Source organism: Nyctibius grandis, chromosome W (genome assembly GCF_013368605.1).
Source record: "Nyctibius grandis isolate bNycGra1 chromosome W, bNycGra1.pri, whole genome shotgun sequence".
Lineage (NCBI taxonomy): Eukaryota > Metazoa > Chordata > Aves > Nyctibiiformes > Nyctibiidae > Nyctibius > Nyctibius grandis.
Window position 1 is genome coordinate 1,696,904 of NC_090694.1, and position 18,599 is coordinate 1,715,502.

At 36.9% G+C, this 18,599-nt stretch overlaps 1 protein-coding gene across 2 annotated transcripts in view; it reads left to right on the forward strand.

Moving 5' to 3' along the window:
- LOC137675739 (protein ARK2N-like) overlaps positions 1-18,599 on the forward strand; it is a 45,196-nt gene that overhangs the window by 10,900 nt on the left and 15,697 nt on the right. For both annotated transcript variants that reach the window (XM_068421936.1, XM_068421937.1), the window contains exon 2: positions 4,609-5,425. In XM_068421936.1, the coding sequence (XP_068278037.1) occupies positions 4,702-5,425 (724 nt within the window). In that variant the 5' untranslated portion in view covers positions 4,609-4,701. The remainder of the gene's footprint in view (positions 1-4,608; positions 5,426-18,599) is intronic.

An 18,599-nucleotide genomic window follows, 5' to 3' on the forward strand; every position in this document is an offset into this window, starting at 1 on the left:
TTAATCATTTTTTATCTTCAAAAATCTCAGAGCAAACAGTGCTGTGAAAGAAACACTCAGTACCGTCTCCTGTGTCTAGTCGGAACCTGTGAGTTCAAGGTGTGATGAGACCCAACAGCATGTAGTTTTTAATTAGATTTGTGGTGTTTTTTTCTAAAGGGATGGCTCGTTGCTTGCCCTCCCTTCCCTCATCTTCCTGCTAGCTCTGGCAGAAAATTTCACTTATTTTCTGGTTTTGTTTGTTCATACTGTACAAATTATGTGCCTTTACAAATGAGTCCACAATTTGAAAATATTTCCCAAGTAAAGATACAGTTAGATATTTAATGGCTTCTACATACTGGTGTCTTCTGTATGCGGTTGGAAAATAAAAGAATTTCTGTTGGAAAAATCTAGCACAGAATTTTTTACAGAATTGCTTTTTTAAATCATCAGTGCAGTATCTGTGCATCAGAAGGAGAATGACGTTTCTGAGCAATGTCTAAGTATCCATCTGTGTCTGTAAGCATCACAGCTTATTTTTCAGTGTTATGTTGTTCTCATTTAATAAGTAAGAAACTAGTCTTTCTCTAGCATCACCTTGAGGTTACCTTTTCTAGTACTGTTACTAGAAAAGTGAGTGGCAAGAAAGAAATGGGAGTTTTTCCATATAGTCTTCCTCTCTCTGATCTATACATTTCTCGAGTAGAACTAAATCAGTACGTTTTTTCTTTCTTTAAGGCAAGGCTTTCGATGGCATAGATATTTTCCCCTGAACTGTCTGTATTCTTCCCTGTTTGAGTCACAATAGACTTTTTTTCCCACCAAAATAAATATTAAGTTCTTTTTTGTATATGTACTAATACTTGAATTGTTGAATTTTAAAAAAGCCACTTCAAAGGACCTGGAGTGTACAAACCTTATCAGAGCAAGTATCTTGTCCATGCACACAAAAACACACATCAATGTTGACCAAATACACTTTTGTGAAGTTACCAGTCCCTGTGCTGCATTATTACTGAAAATATAAGTCACTGATCCCTGTGTGAGGGATCAAACCAGTGTGCTTTGAGTAGTTAAAGTAAGATCCTGCTTAATAATAAAAAAATCTTCTTAAGTCAGTGAATTAGACTGTTGGCAAGGTGGCAGCATGTAGATGAAACGTAATTTTTTCTGGCTGATAGGCTAGAGAGATGGAAAGGCGTACAGGTGTTCTTATAGTCCCCTTGGGAGCTGTGAGGTAGCCGATGTTCCCAAGTAGGATGTTTGTGAAAAGAGAGTCTCTAGTTCACTTTGGCTGCCCTTTAGCTTTGTGTCGAGCTCCCCAGGCTAATAGGATGAACAGTGCAGAAGCTGTTCTGCAGTTATTAGTCTGAATTTTTAAATACATTTCTTTTGGCCAGGTTAATATTCTTCCTGTATGTGTTTGAGCTACCAAATTTTTCCTTGCATAAGCAGAAAATTCATTTCAAAGCTCTTAGAAAAGATATTTTTCTTTTCAAAGCGCATGGCCAGAGCAAACCTGAGAGTTGCACTAGCAGGTACAATACATAACCAACTGTGTATAACTCTTGGCCAGTCATTTAATCATCAAATCTGCATTTTATTTACCTGTGTAATAGGAGAATTATTTGATAATGTAGATTTGCAGATAAAATGTGTAGAAATACTGATTTTATTACAGTATTGGGATGCATATATGTCTCAGAACATGTGTATTCATCATTTGGTTTGTTGATGCTGTGCTGTGGCCTTGGAAATAAATTGGTTCTTATATGATATTTATTGCCTACATTAAATTACCATCTCCAAAAATTCTTATTTTGTTTTCAAGAGAGTTTTACTCAGTGCAAGTATTGGCGAACATTTCTCTTACATATATGTTCCTGTATTTTACAATACGTATTTTTTTTTTTTTTTAAGTGAAGTGCTGGTTTTACTGTTTGGGTTTTGGGGTGGTTTTTTCACATTTAGCAAACCTAGAGTTGTCATCTCCATCTTTATTGTGTTGTCTGATATTAACTAAGCTTGCTTTCCTTAACTGGTGTTTCTCTCCCATAAATATTTTCATAATTCTCTTGCACCATCCAGCATTTCATTCATTAGCCTGAAGGAAGCATGCACTCTATTTTAATATTCTTTAAAAATTAAGTTTCAAAGCGGGTTAGGGCAGACAGGACAATGTTGGGCTTTTCACGGCACCTTTTAGAAGCAGGGAAGTAGCCTTATTCTGTGCAACAGATGGAGTAGGGGGAAGCAGCATATAATTACATACGTACAGTTACAGGCAGCTTGGGATGGATCAGGAAACTGAAGGAGGATTGTCAGGGTGCAGAAAAAATCTCCCCGAAGCATCCATGCTTTCTCAGGCTGCTCAAGTACCAATTGCCCTTGTCTGCAGAAATCATTTTTAAAAAACAGTAGATTAAAACTTAACACTGCTTTTTCTTGTCTACGCTTCTTTTGAAGTGCCATAAATTTATCGTTTACTATACTTCTAAACCCATAAATGATTTGTTCCATACCATTCATCTGTAAGCAATTGTCATAATTAAAAGATCTTTATGTTGAATTCCAAGTGAAAATTTAGGTGGATGGCAGAGTGTGAATAATGAAGATAATATGGTAAATATTGATATCTAAACCAAAATTTCCCTGAAGGTGCTTCAGGTACTTTTGGGTTGATAACTTGCACGTTATCAACCCAAAAGTACCTGAAGCACCTTCAGGGAAATTTTGGTTTAGATATCAATCAGATAAATAGCTTGTTTTTTTGTTTGCACTGATGCAATGCCATTTATGAAATTATAACTTAAAGTAAAATATAGGGTACTGGTGTGGGTGGATGCCGTTCCTTGCTTGCAGACCATGCTATTTGATGCTGTTTTCCTGGTAGATTTGAGAGAAACTAGCTCAGCCTGTAGGTTCTCATACAACCAGTACTTCTATGTGAGACACTCAAGGAACACTTGAATGATGTATTAGATACTCCTAAAAATTCTTTACATGACTTACCAGCATGGTAGTTCTCTATTGAGAACAAATCTGTGTTACACATAGCTAATGTTTCTAAAGACCTTGCCTGTGGATGTTGTAAACCCTGTGTCTTGACAATTTAGTATGACTTCATGGTGCTTCTTGTAAATAGAATCACAGAATGGTTTGGGTTGGAAGGGACCTTAAAGATCATCTAGTTCCAATGCCCCTGCCATGGGCAGGGACACCTTCCACTAGACCAGGTTGCTCAAAGCCCCATCCAACCTGGCCTTTGAACACTGCCAGGGAGGGGGCATCCACAGCTGCTCTGGGCAACCTGGGCCAGTGTCCCACCACCCTCACAGCAAAGAATTTCTTCCTAAGATCTAATCTAAATCTCCCCTCTTTCAGTTTAAAACTGTTCCCCCTTGTCCTATCACTCCACGCCCTTGTAAAAAGTCCCTCTCCAGCTTTCCTGTAGCCCCTTCAGGTACTGGAAGGCTGCTAGAAGGTCTCCCCAGAGCCTTCTCTTCTCCAGGCTGAACAGCCCCAACTCTCTCAGCCTGTCTCCATAGGAGAGGTGCTCCAGCCCTCTGATCATCTTCGTGGCCCTCCTCTGGACTTGCTCCAACAGCTCCATGTCCTTCTTATGTTGGGGGCCCCAGAGCTGGACGCAGCACTGCAGGTGGGGTCTCATGAGAGTGGAGCAGAAGGGCAGAATCCCCTCCCTCGACCTGCTGGCCACGCTGCTTTTGATGCAGCCCAGGATACGGTTGGCCTTCTGGGCTGCAAGTGCACATTGCCGGCTCATGTTGAGCTTCTCATCAACCATCACCCCAAGTCCTTTTCCTCAGGGCTGCTCTCAATCCATTCTCCGCCCAGCCTGTATCTGTGCTTGGGATTGCCCCACGTCTACAAATACATGTTTATTATATGAGATGTACTAGCAGAGCTGTTCCGCTGGAAAAGGAAGGTGTTTGTAGTCTTGCTCTGTAATGTTCAGCAGCTGCTCGGTTTCTGCTCAAAGTGACTGGATTTCTCCTGTGTCATGTTGGTACTGTAAGTTTGCAAATCACAGAATCACACAATCAACCAGGTTGGAAGAGACCTCTGGGATCATTGAGTCCAACCATCAAAACATTTTAATTTCATAAGGTTGAGGTCCCCTTCAACTGAAAGTAAATTTCTCATAGATATGGAAACTGAACTATATTCTGTTCTGTCGAGGTAAATGACTATCAAGTCTGGGAATTTTCAGGCTGGCATTGTTCATAAGGGCTAAAATCCTCCATTAAAATATGTTTAGACCTCTAGGTAAAGAAGTTTAGCATATGTTGCTTGTAAGATATTGATTTAAATTTTATAAAGCAAGAGTTTAGAAATATTTTTATTATTTACTGATCTGTTTTGATTATTCTAGTGAGGTGAACCACATTTAATGTGATTCCAGTAACATCTTTCATGGGTGTGTAAAAGGAAGAGTAGTTTGGTGTAACAGGATGAGTTCACTCAGAAAAAGTAAAGTAAAGAAAACGAATACAATACTGAACCATACTGTCTGTAGTTGAAAGCAATGAGTTGATTAGGTAATATTGTGAAGAGCAAGATTGAGTTATTTGGGTAAATTATTCTTACTGTTCTGTTCTCGTGCAGGCTGCTGTATTGCTGAAGTCCATATCTAGTTCACACAGTCTTCCAGACCACGTGCTCCATGCTTTGAGACCAGGAGGACCTTGGTGTTCTGAAATGAAGATGGAGGCAATGGGAAAAGCAGAGGAACTTGTTGATTCAGAAGTTCTACCAAAGTCTTCTGAAAAGCAAGAGACTGATCCTGATGAAGATGGACCTATAGAACTGGAGATACAAACTCAGAAAGACACCGTGCCCACTGCAGCAGACTCTGCGGTGCTCTCTTCAATGCCTTGCTTACTGATGGAACTGAGGCGAGACTCCTCGGAGTCTCAGCTAGCATCTACAGAGAGCGATAAGCCAACGGGTGGCCGAGTTTACGAGAGTGACTCTTCTAATCATTGCATGCTTTCCCCTTCTTCCAGTGGGCATTTGGCTGACTCAGATACATTGTCTTCCACAGAAGAGAATGAGCCCTGTCAAGCTGAAGCTGCTATAGAGGGAGATCCTTCTGCGGTGTCTGGGGCAGCAGTTGGGAGGAAATCCAGGCGATCCAGGTCCGAAAGTGAAACTTCAACAATGGCTGCCAAGAAAAACCGACAGTCTAGTGATAAGCAGAATGGTCGAGTTACCAAGGTAAAAGGTCATCGAAGCCAAAAGCACAAAGAAAGAATCCGGCTCTTAAGACAGAAAAGGGAGGCAGCTGCTCGCAAGAAGTACAACCTGCTGCAGGACAGCAGTACCAGTGATAGTGACCTGACGTGTGACTCGAGCACGAGTTCATCAGATGATGATGAAGAGGTTTCAGGGAGCAGCAAGACAATCACTGCAGAGATACCAGGTAGAGGATGTTTTTTAAACTGAACTGTAACACATCTGACATCGTTTCTCAGCTGTCATGCTAAATTAGATGAGTGACACTTGAGAAAAACCAGGAGAACTGCAGCTCCGTGTAAATGTGAAGACTGCAGTATGGTAACAAAACATGGGCAAATTTTAAAATCTGTTCTGAGGTTTCAGTGCACTTTTGCACACCAACAAAGCATAGAAATGGTAAATTGGAGGAAGGACTATCTTTGGATTCTGGAATTTTCAGATCTTTTCCTTTGTAAGCCTATATGAACTCCTATTAGTGTTGTCAAATCCCATTAGATGGTGATAATCTAATAAATACATTCTTAAGATAAGTGGCCAGCTTTGCTTTAAATATATTAAGACCACAGCTCAGCAGCTGTGTTAGAAATAACGTGACATACCTCTTGCTCGTGTTACAGTAAGGCCCTGTTCACCGTTGCACTTACGCTATGCTTTCAGCTCTACGTTTCAGTGCATGACAAACCTACTTAGCCTTATTGTAAATTCTTGCAGATTGCAGCTGGTCACCTATTTTAGGACATCAGTTTGTTTATACAGGTGCCCAAGCTATATCCACACCTAAATTTTCAACATTTTAGACAAAGCTGTTACCATTTTCCTATGTCATAAGGATCTATAATTTCTGTACTTTTAATTTTCTGACACATCTGTGTTAAGATTGGAGGCAGCAAATTATAGGGGCCTTCTCATTATTTTATTAGCAAAAGAAAGATAAATTCTTCAAGTTTTTGTCTGCTGACTCTTTGTTATTTTATTAGCCCAAGTGCTGTGGACAGGATTTTGTGTGAATTATTCTTGCAGCATATTATACCATAGAACCATCATCATACGGCAATCAAAATAAAATCACATCAAAATAAACTTTTTGGCTTGCCAATTTTTACTGGGTTACATGCCTTTTTGCCTCTAGTGCTAGAAGATTATTTTTTTTTTTATGGAGATCGATATCAGTTTACATAAGGCAAGAACATTTAAAGGAAAACTGCAATAATTAGTCTTAAGTTGCTGAACTAATGTTTGCTAGATAAATTATTTAAAATATTTGCAGCAGATTTTACAAATAACTTTTAACTGACTTGATTATGGTGAATGATTCCGTCACCATGAGAACGGGCATTTTTCCCACATACTGCTAGGAAGCAGGTTGCACAAAATAAGTTGGAAGTTTATTATTAGAAAGTCTGGGAAAGGCATAGTCCTCCTATAATTACTGTGTAGTAAACTTTTAATAGAAATTCTAAAATTATTTTTACCAATTTAGTAGTTAGTCAAACTTCTAGCTTTCATAGTTTTGTGCCTTTATGCTTTGGGCAATTAAAGCTTGATTTAAAGCCTGTCAAAGAAGACATGAGTTTTGGGACAGGTTCCTCCCCACCCCTAAAAAAACCCCAAAACACACGAAATAAATCCCCTAGGTTGTATTCTTTTTTAAGTCATAAAAGTACCTTGTGACCCAGAAAGGCACCACATGGTATTTTCAGAGCTGCCTAGATTTCTGACTTCCATTGCAGAGATCTGAAACCACTCTAGGATACTTTTCTGTGTCACTAGGCTTTTCTGTATTTGAGCTCTCAGTCTTAACTGAGATGCTTGCAGTGAAAAGTTCCCATTGTAGTGCATGAAAGAACTTGATGATTTAGTGATGATCACACCAAGGCCCAATTTTACCTGCGATGCAAGATGTGGGAGTGCAAAAACCGTCCTGAGGAACAATGACCTTTATTTTTATTTCATAGCACGTATCATCTGCTTGATACTAAATTACATTTAAGACATTAAAACTTTTGAGCTGTCCTTTTGGAATTAGGTGCAATGCATACCTGCCACATTGCAGTTTTCCTTTAAACAGAAATTAATTTGGTTTGTGGGAAATAGTCTCCGAGTACAAGAGAAAAATGTTCTTTATAGAGATAAAGACAAGGTTGGCCAAAAATGCATCCTGTGCTACTTGTGGGTTAATGAAACGTTGTGGTCTTAACAGATGCAGTGGAGCTCTGAGTCTGAGTAGGATTCCCAGCTCTGTTGCAGTGGTAGGTTCACATGCTATCTGTGATCCCTCTTCTTGGAACTGGCAAAGTGCTTAACTTAAATTATTTTTTTTTTTTTTTTTACTAGAAAGCCATTTTAGTGCACTTAGAATTACACTCTGAATATCCTCAAAATTTAGGGAATGAACACATAGTTAGAAAATAATACAGGGTATCAAAAAGCATTACTGGAAATTCAGGCCATGAGTGTCCTCTGCAAACAGTTAAAAGCCAAGAGAAAACTTCAGGTTTAACTTGATACTTGAACTTGAGTGTCAAGAAACTACAACGCACCTGTCAGAAGGACATAAGCTTGCAAATACTTTTGCCTTTACTTTTGAAAAAGCCTGTACACATTGATGCAGAAGAATTTTACAGGTAGTCTGCGTTCCCCTCAGTCTTGCTGTATTGGGACACTTCAGCTGTAATGTTGGTTACTGTCTAAACGTAGCTTATTATTGGGACTGATTTTCAAATGTCTGTTTTCTGGAAAAATAGCTTTGCCAACAGAGATGCTCTAAAACTTTTAGTGATGGTTAATTTAATGTGGCCTTCGTGTACAGAGGTTGTACATACTCTGGCTCTTAACCTTCTGTCGGCACGTGTAGTGTTACAGAAGACAGTTTGCTTGTGTGTGGTCTGAAAATTAAAGTGCCACATTTGAGAATATAGTAGTAGTTTTTCGTGTCATGTTACTAAACCTCTTCCATTTTAATAGTGCAGTTATTTTTTTCAAACCATCCACGTGACTGGTTCTCTGCAATGTGTTTGCTAAATTAGCAAGGTAAGGAAAATGTTCAGTGAAATACATAATAATGCCACGAACATCTGTAGTGTTACTAGCTTCACTTTGTGCATGCACCCAAGTTGTGAACAGACCAGTTGTGCAACAGAGAGTCAGTTCTCTCTGATGAACTCAAATGTAATGTGGATTAAAATACTGGTAGGCTTGGTTTTCTTCTCAACAAAGATTGAAGAGTAAAAAGTTGACATCTTACTGGTAATACTTCAGTACAAATATTGTAAGCTTGGTAGGAGTTAAGCACAATATGATATTATTCTGAATATATGGTGTTCATTTATACTTGAAAATACAGATTCAATCTAAACTTCATGGATGCTACTGAGAATCTTGTCACTGACCTGAGCAGTCAGAAGCTTGGGCTCTTTAATTCAGGGAATGCCATGATTTTTGAATTATTGCAGATGAAGAGCAATTTCTTACCTTTTAATGACTGAGCCTCTCTGTTGACATTTAGGATTTTAGCATTCTTAAACAGATAGCATTCACATTAGGCATAAGAGGATGATCTTTGAGTCCTGAAAGAGGTTCTGCTAGACCTGCTGCTCTTGAAAGTCTTTCCTTTAAACAATTTCAAATTTGACCATGCAAATTAACTCTGAATAAAACTGGCGTGAGAGCAAGTCTGGGCGTCAATATTTATTTCTGTGTAAACACTTTCTTTGGAAGAAGGGGTTGTTAAAAATTCAAATATAATATGAAAATATTGGCATTTCACCACCATTGTGCTTTCTACAACTCATGAAAATCTGAATTGAAATAGAGGTGATTCATGTTTTAGGCTTTCAAAAGATCTGTTAAAAAGTTTGAGTATTGATGTTGAAAAAGGTGTTGCAGCTCACTTTGTTAAAAAAGAGAAAAAGATTTTTTTAATATGTAGAAATCCAAAGAGAGGGGCACAGTGTGTGTGAGGGACTCCCAGCCAGGTTGCTTCCTACTAAGAATTGTGCATAGACCCTGGATGAAGCATCTTGCAAGGGATGAATTTGGTTGAAGTAACTCAGAATGACAATTGTATAAGAAGAGGGGGGGAAAAAAAACTGTTAAGAGTGATTTGCAGTAAAATACTCATTTGGAAACGTCAGGTAGCATAATGACACAAAGAAATCCACCACTGCTAATTAGAATGAAGATGCAGCATATCTTCTTAAATTCTTATGTTGTCAGACTTCCTAAATTAAATAACTTTGGATTTGGTTGTTATTTGGATAGTACTTAATAGATCCCATAAAGAGACAGCATTGGGGCATTTCTCAGGTGCTGTTTTGCAGGAGGTATTGTCTTGAAAATAAGGTATGAGTCTTGGATTCTGACCCCTTTGTGATTGCAAACTTCTTCGCCTTTTAACGGCGTAACTTCAAAAACTGTAGAGCTGTAAGTTTACAGATAGCAAAGGGACCAATTAGATAAATGCTCACATTTTTAATGTAATAAAAATGCATTTTTAGACTTTTTTTTTTAACACTGAAGGGCATCAGTAAAGTAAAGATTCAGTAAGGCTTGTTGTAGGAACTGCAAGGGAAGCATTTGAAACATTAATTTGCTGCTACTGTAAATTGTAGATATACTATGAATGATGCCTTTTAAAAATAGTATTACAGGGTAATATATATTTCAATACATAGTCTCTTCAGTTTACAAAACAGTTTTGTCAACTTTGACAATGCTAGTTCATTCTTAACTTGTAAAAGCTTAGCTAGATTGTTTCACATGTCGCCATCAATATTTTTTATTTATATTGCAATTAAAACTTACTCAACATTACTTCAAGGTGCTTCCGCAGGTAAGCCTGTGAAAGTCAAAGACTGCCATTTAGTTAGTTAATCTTGGGATAACATCCCTGACTAAAGATGAATAAACAGAATCATATTGGGTGTTCAGCACTAGGAGTGTATGAAAAGAAGAAATATTTTTTTTCAGGGAGGCAAAAGACATTGCATATGCAAATGGAACCACATTTTAGGAAAAAGGCACCATTTTACTTAATTATTTTTAGTTAAAATGCAGTCAGAGGAATGTAATTAGTTTCTATAAAATAATTTATTTTTGAGCAGTGGACCTGAGTGCTGAATTTCCAGCCTGTCTGATAGGTAAACAGATGACTTAAAGTAGGGTTTTTAATAGAAGGTTTTTGGCCCCCAACGGGTAGCATTGCTACTGCTTGGAAATAAGAGAATAATCGTAGGCTTTGTTTAGTTGTTACTGAAGGACTTATGTATACCTCATTTAAATAGCTCCTAAAAATAATGTATTATTGAAGTAATACTGTAGTTTCATGTACACAGTGAAATCCCAATAAAGATTTAGTGCCTTATGTTTTTATTAGTAAATATTTGCTTAGGTTGTGCAATGATTTCTCTCATTCTCAGGATATTTTCTATTATTCTGAAGCTAGAGGATACCACAAGTGTCACGTTTACATATTAATTGTCAGGTTCTGTAGCTGCTTTGTGTAGTTTAATGTGATGCTTGTCTTGTTCTGGAATTACCTTAGGTAACGTTTGTGTTCGGACAGCATGCACGCGTTATTTATCATTTCCCAAACAGGTACAGAGCCTCGTTTTCTTGGGGTTTTATTGCTTCCTAGAGGATTCCTGAGTGAACTCAAAAATATAGATACCACTGCCTTTTCATATTGATATGTAGAGTAAGATAATGAGGATGGTCTTCTCTTCTTGCTGCTAAAGTTCTTCCTGATAATCCCAAAGCCATTCATTTTAACCATCTTTTTGATGGATGGAAAGAGAACAGTTTTCTTCCAACTATGCCCTGTCTGTTTTCTGCCTTGGCTAGAAGTAATTCTAGAAATGCTGCATGGCCAGCAGCTCATGCGATGGAGGGCACGTTTTTGTATGGTATGAGGTTGATCGCTCCTACATGTCGTGTGGATTCCTCCGGTGATGTAGCTGTGTCCATCAGACCTAACAGAGGTTGCTTTCACCTCGTGCATTAGCATAGCATTCGCATATCTCTTCATGTTTGTGTGTATGTGTTTGTGTTGTGTATTCTCTTCGTTGATGTTTAGTGTGTTTTCCAAAATTAGACCAAGAGCTTTGGGCTTGGCTACTTTAGATGCTGCAATCGCTATATCAGCCTTTATCTCTGTTATCTTGTGTACAATTTTGACTGTGTTTAACAGCCCATTATAAAAGGGTTCAAATATGTAAGTAAAATACCCATAATTATCAGTCAAACAGTAGTATTTTGCATCGCAGCTTAACAGAACTAAACATGTTATTATAAATGCTTTTGACACCTTCAGTTGATTTCCAAACAGATTGCAAGGGAATTGGACTAATTTGGTTTATTTATTAAAAAAAAAAAAAAAAAAAAAAACCACACAAAGACCTTTGTGACAGAATTGTCTGAGAATTCTAGAATAAAAATAATTTTGAAGCCAAAATTTCTATTATAAGCTCAGTGAGTATAAAATGTTGGGGGTTTTTTTTGATGGTAATACTGTTTGGATAATATTTGCTAATTCCTCCCCCATTGTCATATCCAAGGGATACAACTAGAAAAGTTTGTTTTCCTGAGTTAACATGCCTTAATAAACAATATTATGTTCTTACTTAATGATGTCTTATCAAATGGCCTCAATGTCTTTAAAGCTGGCTTCAGTCGTGCTGGGGGATCTGGAGGAGCGACCAGGGAAATTCCAGGATTGCTTGACAGGGGCACCGTGTGGGATAGGAACTGCATAGGCAGTGTCCTGGAAGAGGCCATGAACTGCTTTGCCGAGATGCAGAGGCAGACAGAGGAGAAATTTCGCATGTGGATAGAAAAACTAACCCATCTTGACACGGATGAAGAAAGCAAGCAACGACCGGAGCCCAGGGAACCTAAAATTCAACTAGTTGGCCAAAGAATCCCCCCTACCACACAGTCAGGGGCTTTCATACAGATGCCTGATAGCCAAGTACTTCCACATCAGTCATTTAATTCTTACGTGGGCTATCAAAATGTTGATGCTATGCTAGAGTTTCCAATGACTTTTAATAACAATTTTCCACCTATCTTTCCAGAGAATGGGAATATTGCAGAGCCTGATATGAATCAATCATAAACTTAAAAAAAAAAAATCCAATCTCTGCAATCTTGATGTTACTTTGGATTATGCTAAAAACAAGGTTTGCTTTTCTCTTCGTATATGTTTGTTTTGTTTTTCTCTCTTGGTTTTTATTACCATGGTATTATTTTTTTAATTTATAGATAATATATATGTAGTTTAAAAAAAACCCCACAGTATACCCATGTGCCAGCACACACATACAAACACCTTTAAAGGTGTGTGGGGGAAACCACCCTAAGCTTTCATCACCAAACTTGGGAAAATATAACTTAGAATCCTTGTTTAGATACCCCAAAATCAGTAGAGCTATGTTTGTTACAATAGGAGCATTCAGAGTATTCATCCAAATGCTCTTTTTGCATATTAAAACATTTATATAAGGAAATAAGTTTTATATTTAAAGATGTAAAGTACCCTAGAGAACCAGACTAGATACAGACCCATAACATTTCCTTAACTATCTGTTTACTCCCAAGTTTTGCAGCTTGAACATGTCACACAATTTTTTTTTCTTCTTCCTTGTTAGGCAGAAGTAATAAATAAGCTTACCCTAAAGATTTAGCTATATATAACAAATGTGCACAACTGATTTTTTTTTTTTTTTTGGTCTCCCCTTTAGTAGTTCATTTTCTGTCCAGAGTTTTTATTAATGTCACTGCTGTGTTGCACATGGCATATTTATGGAAGCAGCTGTCTTATATTGTGTGCACAAATATGCACATGTATACATATATATGTGTTTGGTTTGGGTGGAACTCATCTCCTCTAATTTTAGGTGTCTAGTTTGCTGTTCTGTGGATCTCCTTCTGATGGGAAAGAGATAAGCACCTACAGAGGATACCTCCTGTCAGTATCTTTCTCTTCCATTAGTTGTCTAAACCTCCCTTATAAACATTTTAGAATAGATAATTTTCGGCTAAAGTTAGGTGAGATGAATCACACCCAACTGCGTGTGCATACATGACCTGTGCACACAAAGCTCTGCTGCTTCCTTCTGTTATATACGATCGAACTGCATCCTTCACGCTGGAATAAGAATAGTCGTGTCAGTCCTAAGATAAACAGCCGTCGGTGGATGGATTGAGCCTTGGCACAGGAATTTAAAGGAAGGTTTGACGGTCAGGTTAGTAAACACTGTGGTGGTCTGAAGGTACGGGTTGCTGGTCTGGGTGAGACAGCAAGAGCTTCTTCTGAGCACCACTGAAATCATTATTTACTTGTGCTGGGGAATGCCAGAATATTAGTTTCATTTAAATAATACAATAACTTGCTATTGTATGGAATTTTTTTAATACTGACAGTTATCCTGAATAGGCAGGCTTGAAACTGTGATCTTTAAAATAGGATTAATTTTAACTATATATTTAGAAATATCTATTTAATTCTTACTACTATCACTACACACAGGGATTTTTTTGGTCACCTCTCCATTAAGGGCTTTCTTCATGTGAAGTAACTTCTCCGTAGCTACCAAAAATGTATATTTATCATCAGTTAGAACTTGCTAGAAGTTTCTAATTCAAATTAAAATTCTAATAATGGAAACTGAAAGCCTTTGCATAGACATAGTTTAAGTAAAGAGAACACTGTCGGTCTCCTTTAGCTCTGTTATTTTGCTTTTTAAGCTACAGTCACTTTGTTTTCTAATTATTTTAGTGTAATTCCTTTTCTTTCCATTGGAAATAACCACTGTATCTACTGTAGGTCTGATTTTTTTTTTATTTATTTTTTTTTTTTTCTTCCTCCCTGAAGTCAGTGGGAGCTTTTCCATCAATTTATGTGGGGGCTTGGATCAAACCTGTAACAGGAACTGAAGAAATGCTTTTTGTTATCCGTATAATACTAACGCTGGTGTTTTAACATTATTCTTGGCCCAGACTTTTTTTTTTAAACATGTGATGCCTTCATTAAAAAAAAAAAGAGGTTAGCTGTGTTATTTTGAGAATAACTGTTCGAAAGACTATGCAGGAGATAATTTTTAAGTACTGAAATAAATTCTTTACAGATCACCTTCATGCATAATTTTGATACAAAGATTTTGATATGAACTTGTAAGAAAACTCCCTCATCTGAAATTGTGTGTATTTTTAACTTAAAATAACTCATTTAACTTTTACCTATAGTTATCTTTGATTGCAATTTAATAAACTTCTCCTCATCTCTTTAAAATTTAAGATCCTTCAGGGAAGATTATTTGCTGATGTAAAAAGAAAATCAGATCCTTCTGGTGTTCATAGATTCAATATATACATATATACACCTTTATAACGATAAGAGCAGCATATTTTAAAGCATGACAACTTTACAGGTCTTCCCATGCATGCAGAAGCAGCTTTTTGCAGTGCCTGGTTTCTTTTAATGTATGAGAGTCACTTAACTCAGTATGTCTGTAAGCATGCCCTTAACCTTTTTTTTTTTTTAATAAAATAGTATATATGGAGCAATTGGGTATTTCAAAACAAATTGTGTAAGGAGGTCAGTTGAACTTATCTCTCAGACTGAAACACCTTTATGTACTGATCTCATAAATGGATAATAACTTTGTTAAGGATGGAGCCAGTGAAATTTCTGCTGACTTTCAATGTCTTGGTTAGGTAATCTTTAAAAAAAAAAAAAAAAAAAAAAAAAAAATCATTCATTGTATTAATAGGTAAAAATTTGGATGTGGTTACTATGGGCAAAAATTTAAAACTTTCAAACATTTTTATCCATTACTGTTAATTGTTATTTTCAATGCAAGCAGATGTGAATGTGAAAGAACAATCAGAGGATTACAGCAGGTGAGCATGCAGGCTTTAAAGCTTTGCTTTTTCTAGGGTAAACTTATTCCAAGGTACCCACAAGACTGAGGGAGTAGTTCATATTAGATAACAATTTTAACTTAATTTCCCCACAAAAGCTACCTAGTGTTAAGGACACCTGTGCAAGACCAAATGGTTGTAAATGGTTTGGTAAACGGTAAAGATTTTGTTTGGTTGCTCTTTTCTCTTGCCTCAAAACTGGAGCCAGATCTTGGGCTGTCATAAATCAGCTCCTTTGAAATTAAAAGTGTGTGTTGATTTACACAGTTGAGTATCTGGTCCATTAGCTTGTTTTCCATGTGAAGAAATATGTTTCTCCTTCTAGGAACTGAGAGGGGAACCCAACCTTTGTGTTGCTCAGGTGTAGTATAACCTACCTGATGAAGGATTTGGCAGGCTGTGCAATTAAACAGGAGCATTTCTCTTCTTGCTTTGTATTGTGAATTTAAAATATGCAGAGCACTGAAGAAACCAACCTTCAGATACCAGTACTAGTGATGAGTCTGTATTTTAAATGTGTGCACGACAGCCTTTGGCATCTCTTTGAGAAAACAGATTCCTAATACATAATTTCAGATTATTTTTTTTTTCCTCCTGGAAATATTTTTGCTATATTATATGGCTGCAGTTAAGTTGGTTGTGATTTCTATTATAAGCTTTGATTTTTTTAAAGGGCTTTGACTAGAAACTTTCAGGGAGTTAAAATTTCTTCAGCTGGAATTTTAACATAAATTTTAATCTCATCCATTCTGCCTTTCATTAAAGCAGTCTGGCCTTATTTAAGACTATTTTAAGATTATCAGAAGGCAACTCTTCTACTTTCCAACCCAGAGTTACATTCTGAATGTATGTTTATGCTCACATGTCAACAAATTACTTCAAAACCACCAAATTTAACAAGTAGAGGATAAATCAGTAGTTTTGCACAGATGTGGAGAATCACAGATGATAATTTAGTTTCTCTAATTGCCCTAGGTTTTATACTTCAGGAGTAAAGAAACATTCTAGTTTCTTTAAAGAATTTTACTTCTCTTATGGTTTGAAAGAGTAAATCCATCAAGTCAGATCAGCTGGTGTAATTCCAGGGAAGACTCTGCTGGTTTAAACCCAAATGGCTTATTTGAGTTTCAGTATTGCCATTTTTAATATCAAATTATATGTTTTCCATGTTCTGTTTCTGCATGGGGGCAATTGAACACCCGTGTGACTGCAGAGTCAGGATTTAGCAGCAGGTGAAACACGGCTACTTTGTTAGTGTTTTTTGTGTGTGTAAAGGCTCAATTTAAATGTCAAACTGACAGTTCAGTAAATGAAAAATTAAAGTATCTTCTCCTAGAATTGGACCCTATGTAGGAATCCTTGGAAGTCCAGGGGCTTCAGTGTGCAGTGTTTTTGCAGGCTTGGCTGCAGGTTCTTCCCCAGACATTTGTGCTGCTTCCCTCCCTCGAGTGGGGTTTGGTAAGGAAGGTCTATAGGAAATTCTACCCTTCGCACATCGTTTTATTTGAGGGTTTGGGGTTTTGCTTCACATGCTTTTAACGAAACATCTGAATTTTCAGGTTTTATTTAGAAAAAAAAAGGTAATATGCAACATAAATTCAAGTAAAGGCAATGAAACTTTATTCAGTGTTTCTATTGCAAAAAATAATTGAGCAGGGGAAAAAAAAATCTTAAACCTTTCAGATATACTGCTCTTCAGTGTTATTTTTAACAGTATTAGGACAAAATAATTCAGGCAGAAATATACATCTCTCTTTTTAAGTTCACAGTGTCTTTTAGTGTTTTTGCAGGATTGTTAGGTTATTTTATCTGAGCTGTTAGAGTTAAGACTGGAGGACCAATCTTAACTTCAATGAAACGGGATTATATTTGGCAGTTATTTTACAAATTGAAATGTTATTTATTATCACTGATTTATCTTGTTAATATATTTTGTCTCTTCCTGTATCCGCATACTGTAAATCTCTTTTTTTTTTAAAAAAAAGAAAGTAATATTTCAAGGGCATTAAGAAATTAAATCCTAGCCCTATTAAAACCAATAGAAAATTACTACTAATTTCAATGGGGCTAGCATTTCACCCAGTAGAAATTGAATTTATTCTGCAGTTTTCGGTCAGAGAATCCTTCAGCTGACTTTAAGGGGAGCCTTTGCCTGATGAGTGTGTGTAAATCAGGCCAGTTGAGTAGATGTTTCTAAAATAATCGGGATCTGCACTGTGACTGCTGCAGTTCCATTTGGAAGCATTAGAACAAATGTGCTGTGTAATTTGTACTGTAGAAGCTAAAATATTCAGGCTGATTGATAAAGATGGACAGTACCTTGCAAAACATGAAGCCAGAAATTGATCTTTCTCCCAAATTTGATTAGTCTCGTAGTGCTGGATCGGCAAAATGAAGGCACATGGAAAATAGGCTTATTAAGTTAGAAGCGATTTCGAGTGCTCTGTTAAATGTCGCAGGCTGATCGAGCAGGGGGTTAGTCTGGACCGTGAAAAGTTTTGCATCAAGGCTGTATCACTCCTTCTGTGGGAAGATGCAATTTGTCCTTGCAAAAATGTAATGTTTCATGGAGGGGTGCATGTTTGCCTGCCTTTTCCTAATGTCAGTTTTATGTACATAGAGATTTTTTGGTTTTAACTGTCATAACTATGTAAGAATAAGGTATGATGGTTTCCAAAACCCTCCTGATACACTTTTGCAAGTAAAACCGGGGAAAGAGATCTGGCTAATGTATCTGCTTCCATAATTAATGAATCAGGTGGCATCCGTGAAAATAAATCCTATCATGAGATATAAAGTGCATGCCGCTTCCTGGTATTTTCAATATGCAGATGTGTTCTATGTGTCTTTGCTTAACGCACAATGAAAAAGACTTCATTATGTCTCTATATAATTTGTTAAAACAAATCCAAGATATTTTCCATCTAGTCATCATCTAGCCTGAAAGAATGAATGTTGATCAGCAAGACTTGAATTTTTGAGATCTCTTTTGATGTGATATATTAAAAAATGATCCAGTCTGAGAACAGATATTCATTTGATCATGTTATTTTGATTTTGTTATTTTATTATTATGGTAAAAACAAAACGAACACAAAAGCTTTACTGTGTGAAATGAAGGAAAATGTGAGGAAAGTGGATTCATTGATAACTTTTTGTTCACTTTATGATTTTAGAGAGAATGTTGTTATACTACGATTGTTTTTTATTGTATTTACAATGTATTCTTTGCCTAACACTGTAGATTTTGAAATGTAACTACTGTAACCTGGAATAAACAAACAAATATAAATAGTAATGAAGTGTTTCATGTTGCTAAACAACATAAAAAAGCACAGATCTCCTGCCCCCCGTCCCCCTTTGGGAATTGTTTTAGGGTTCAGCTAGTTTATACCATTTGAACTGCACATACTTTATGAAACCGCAGCTCTGGATCA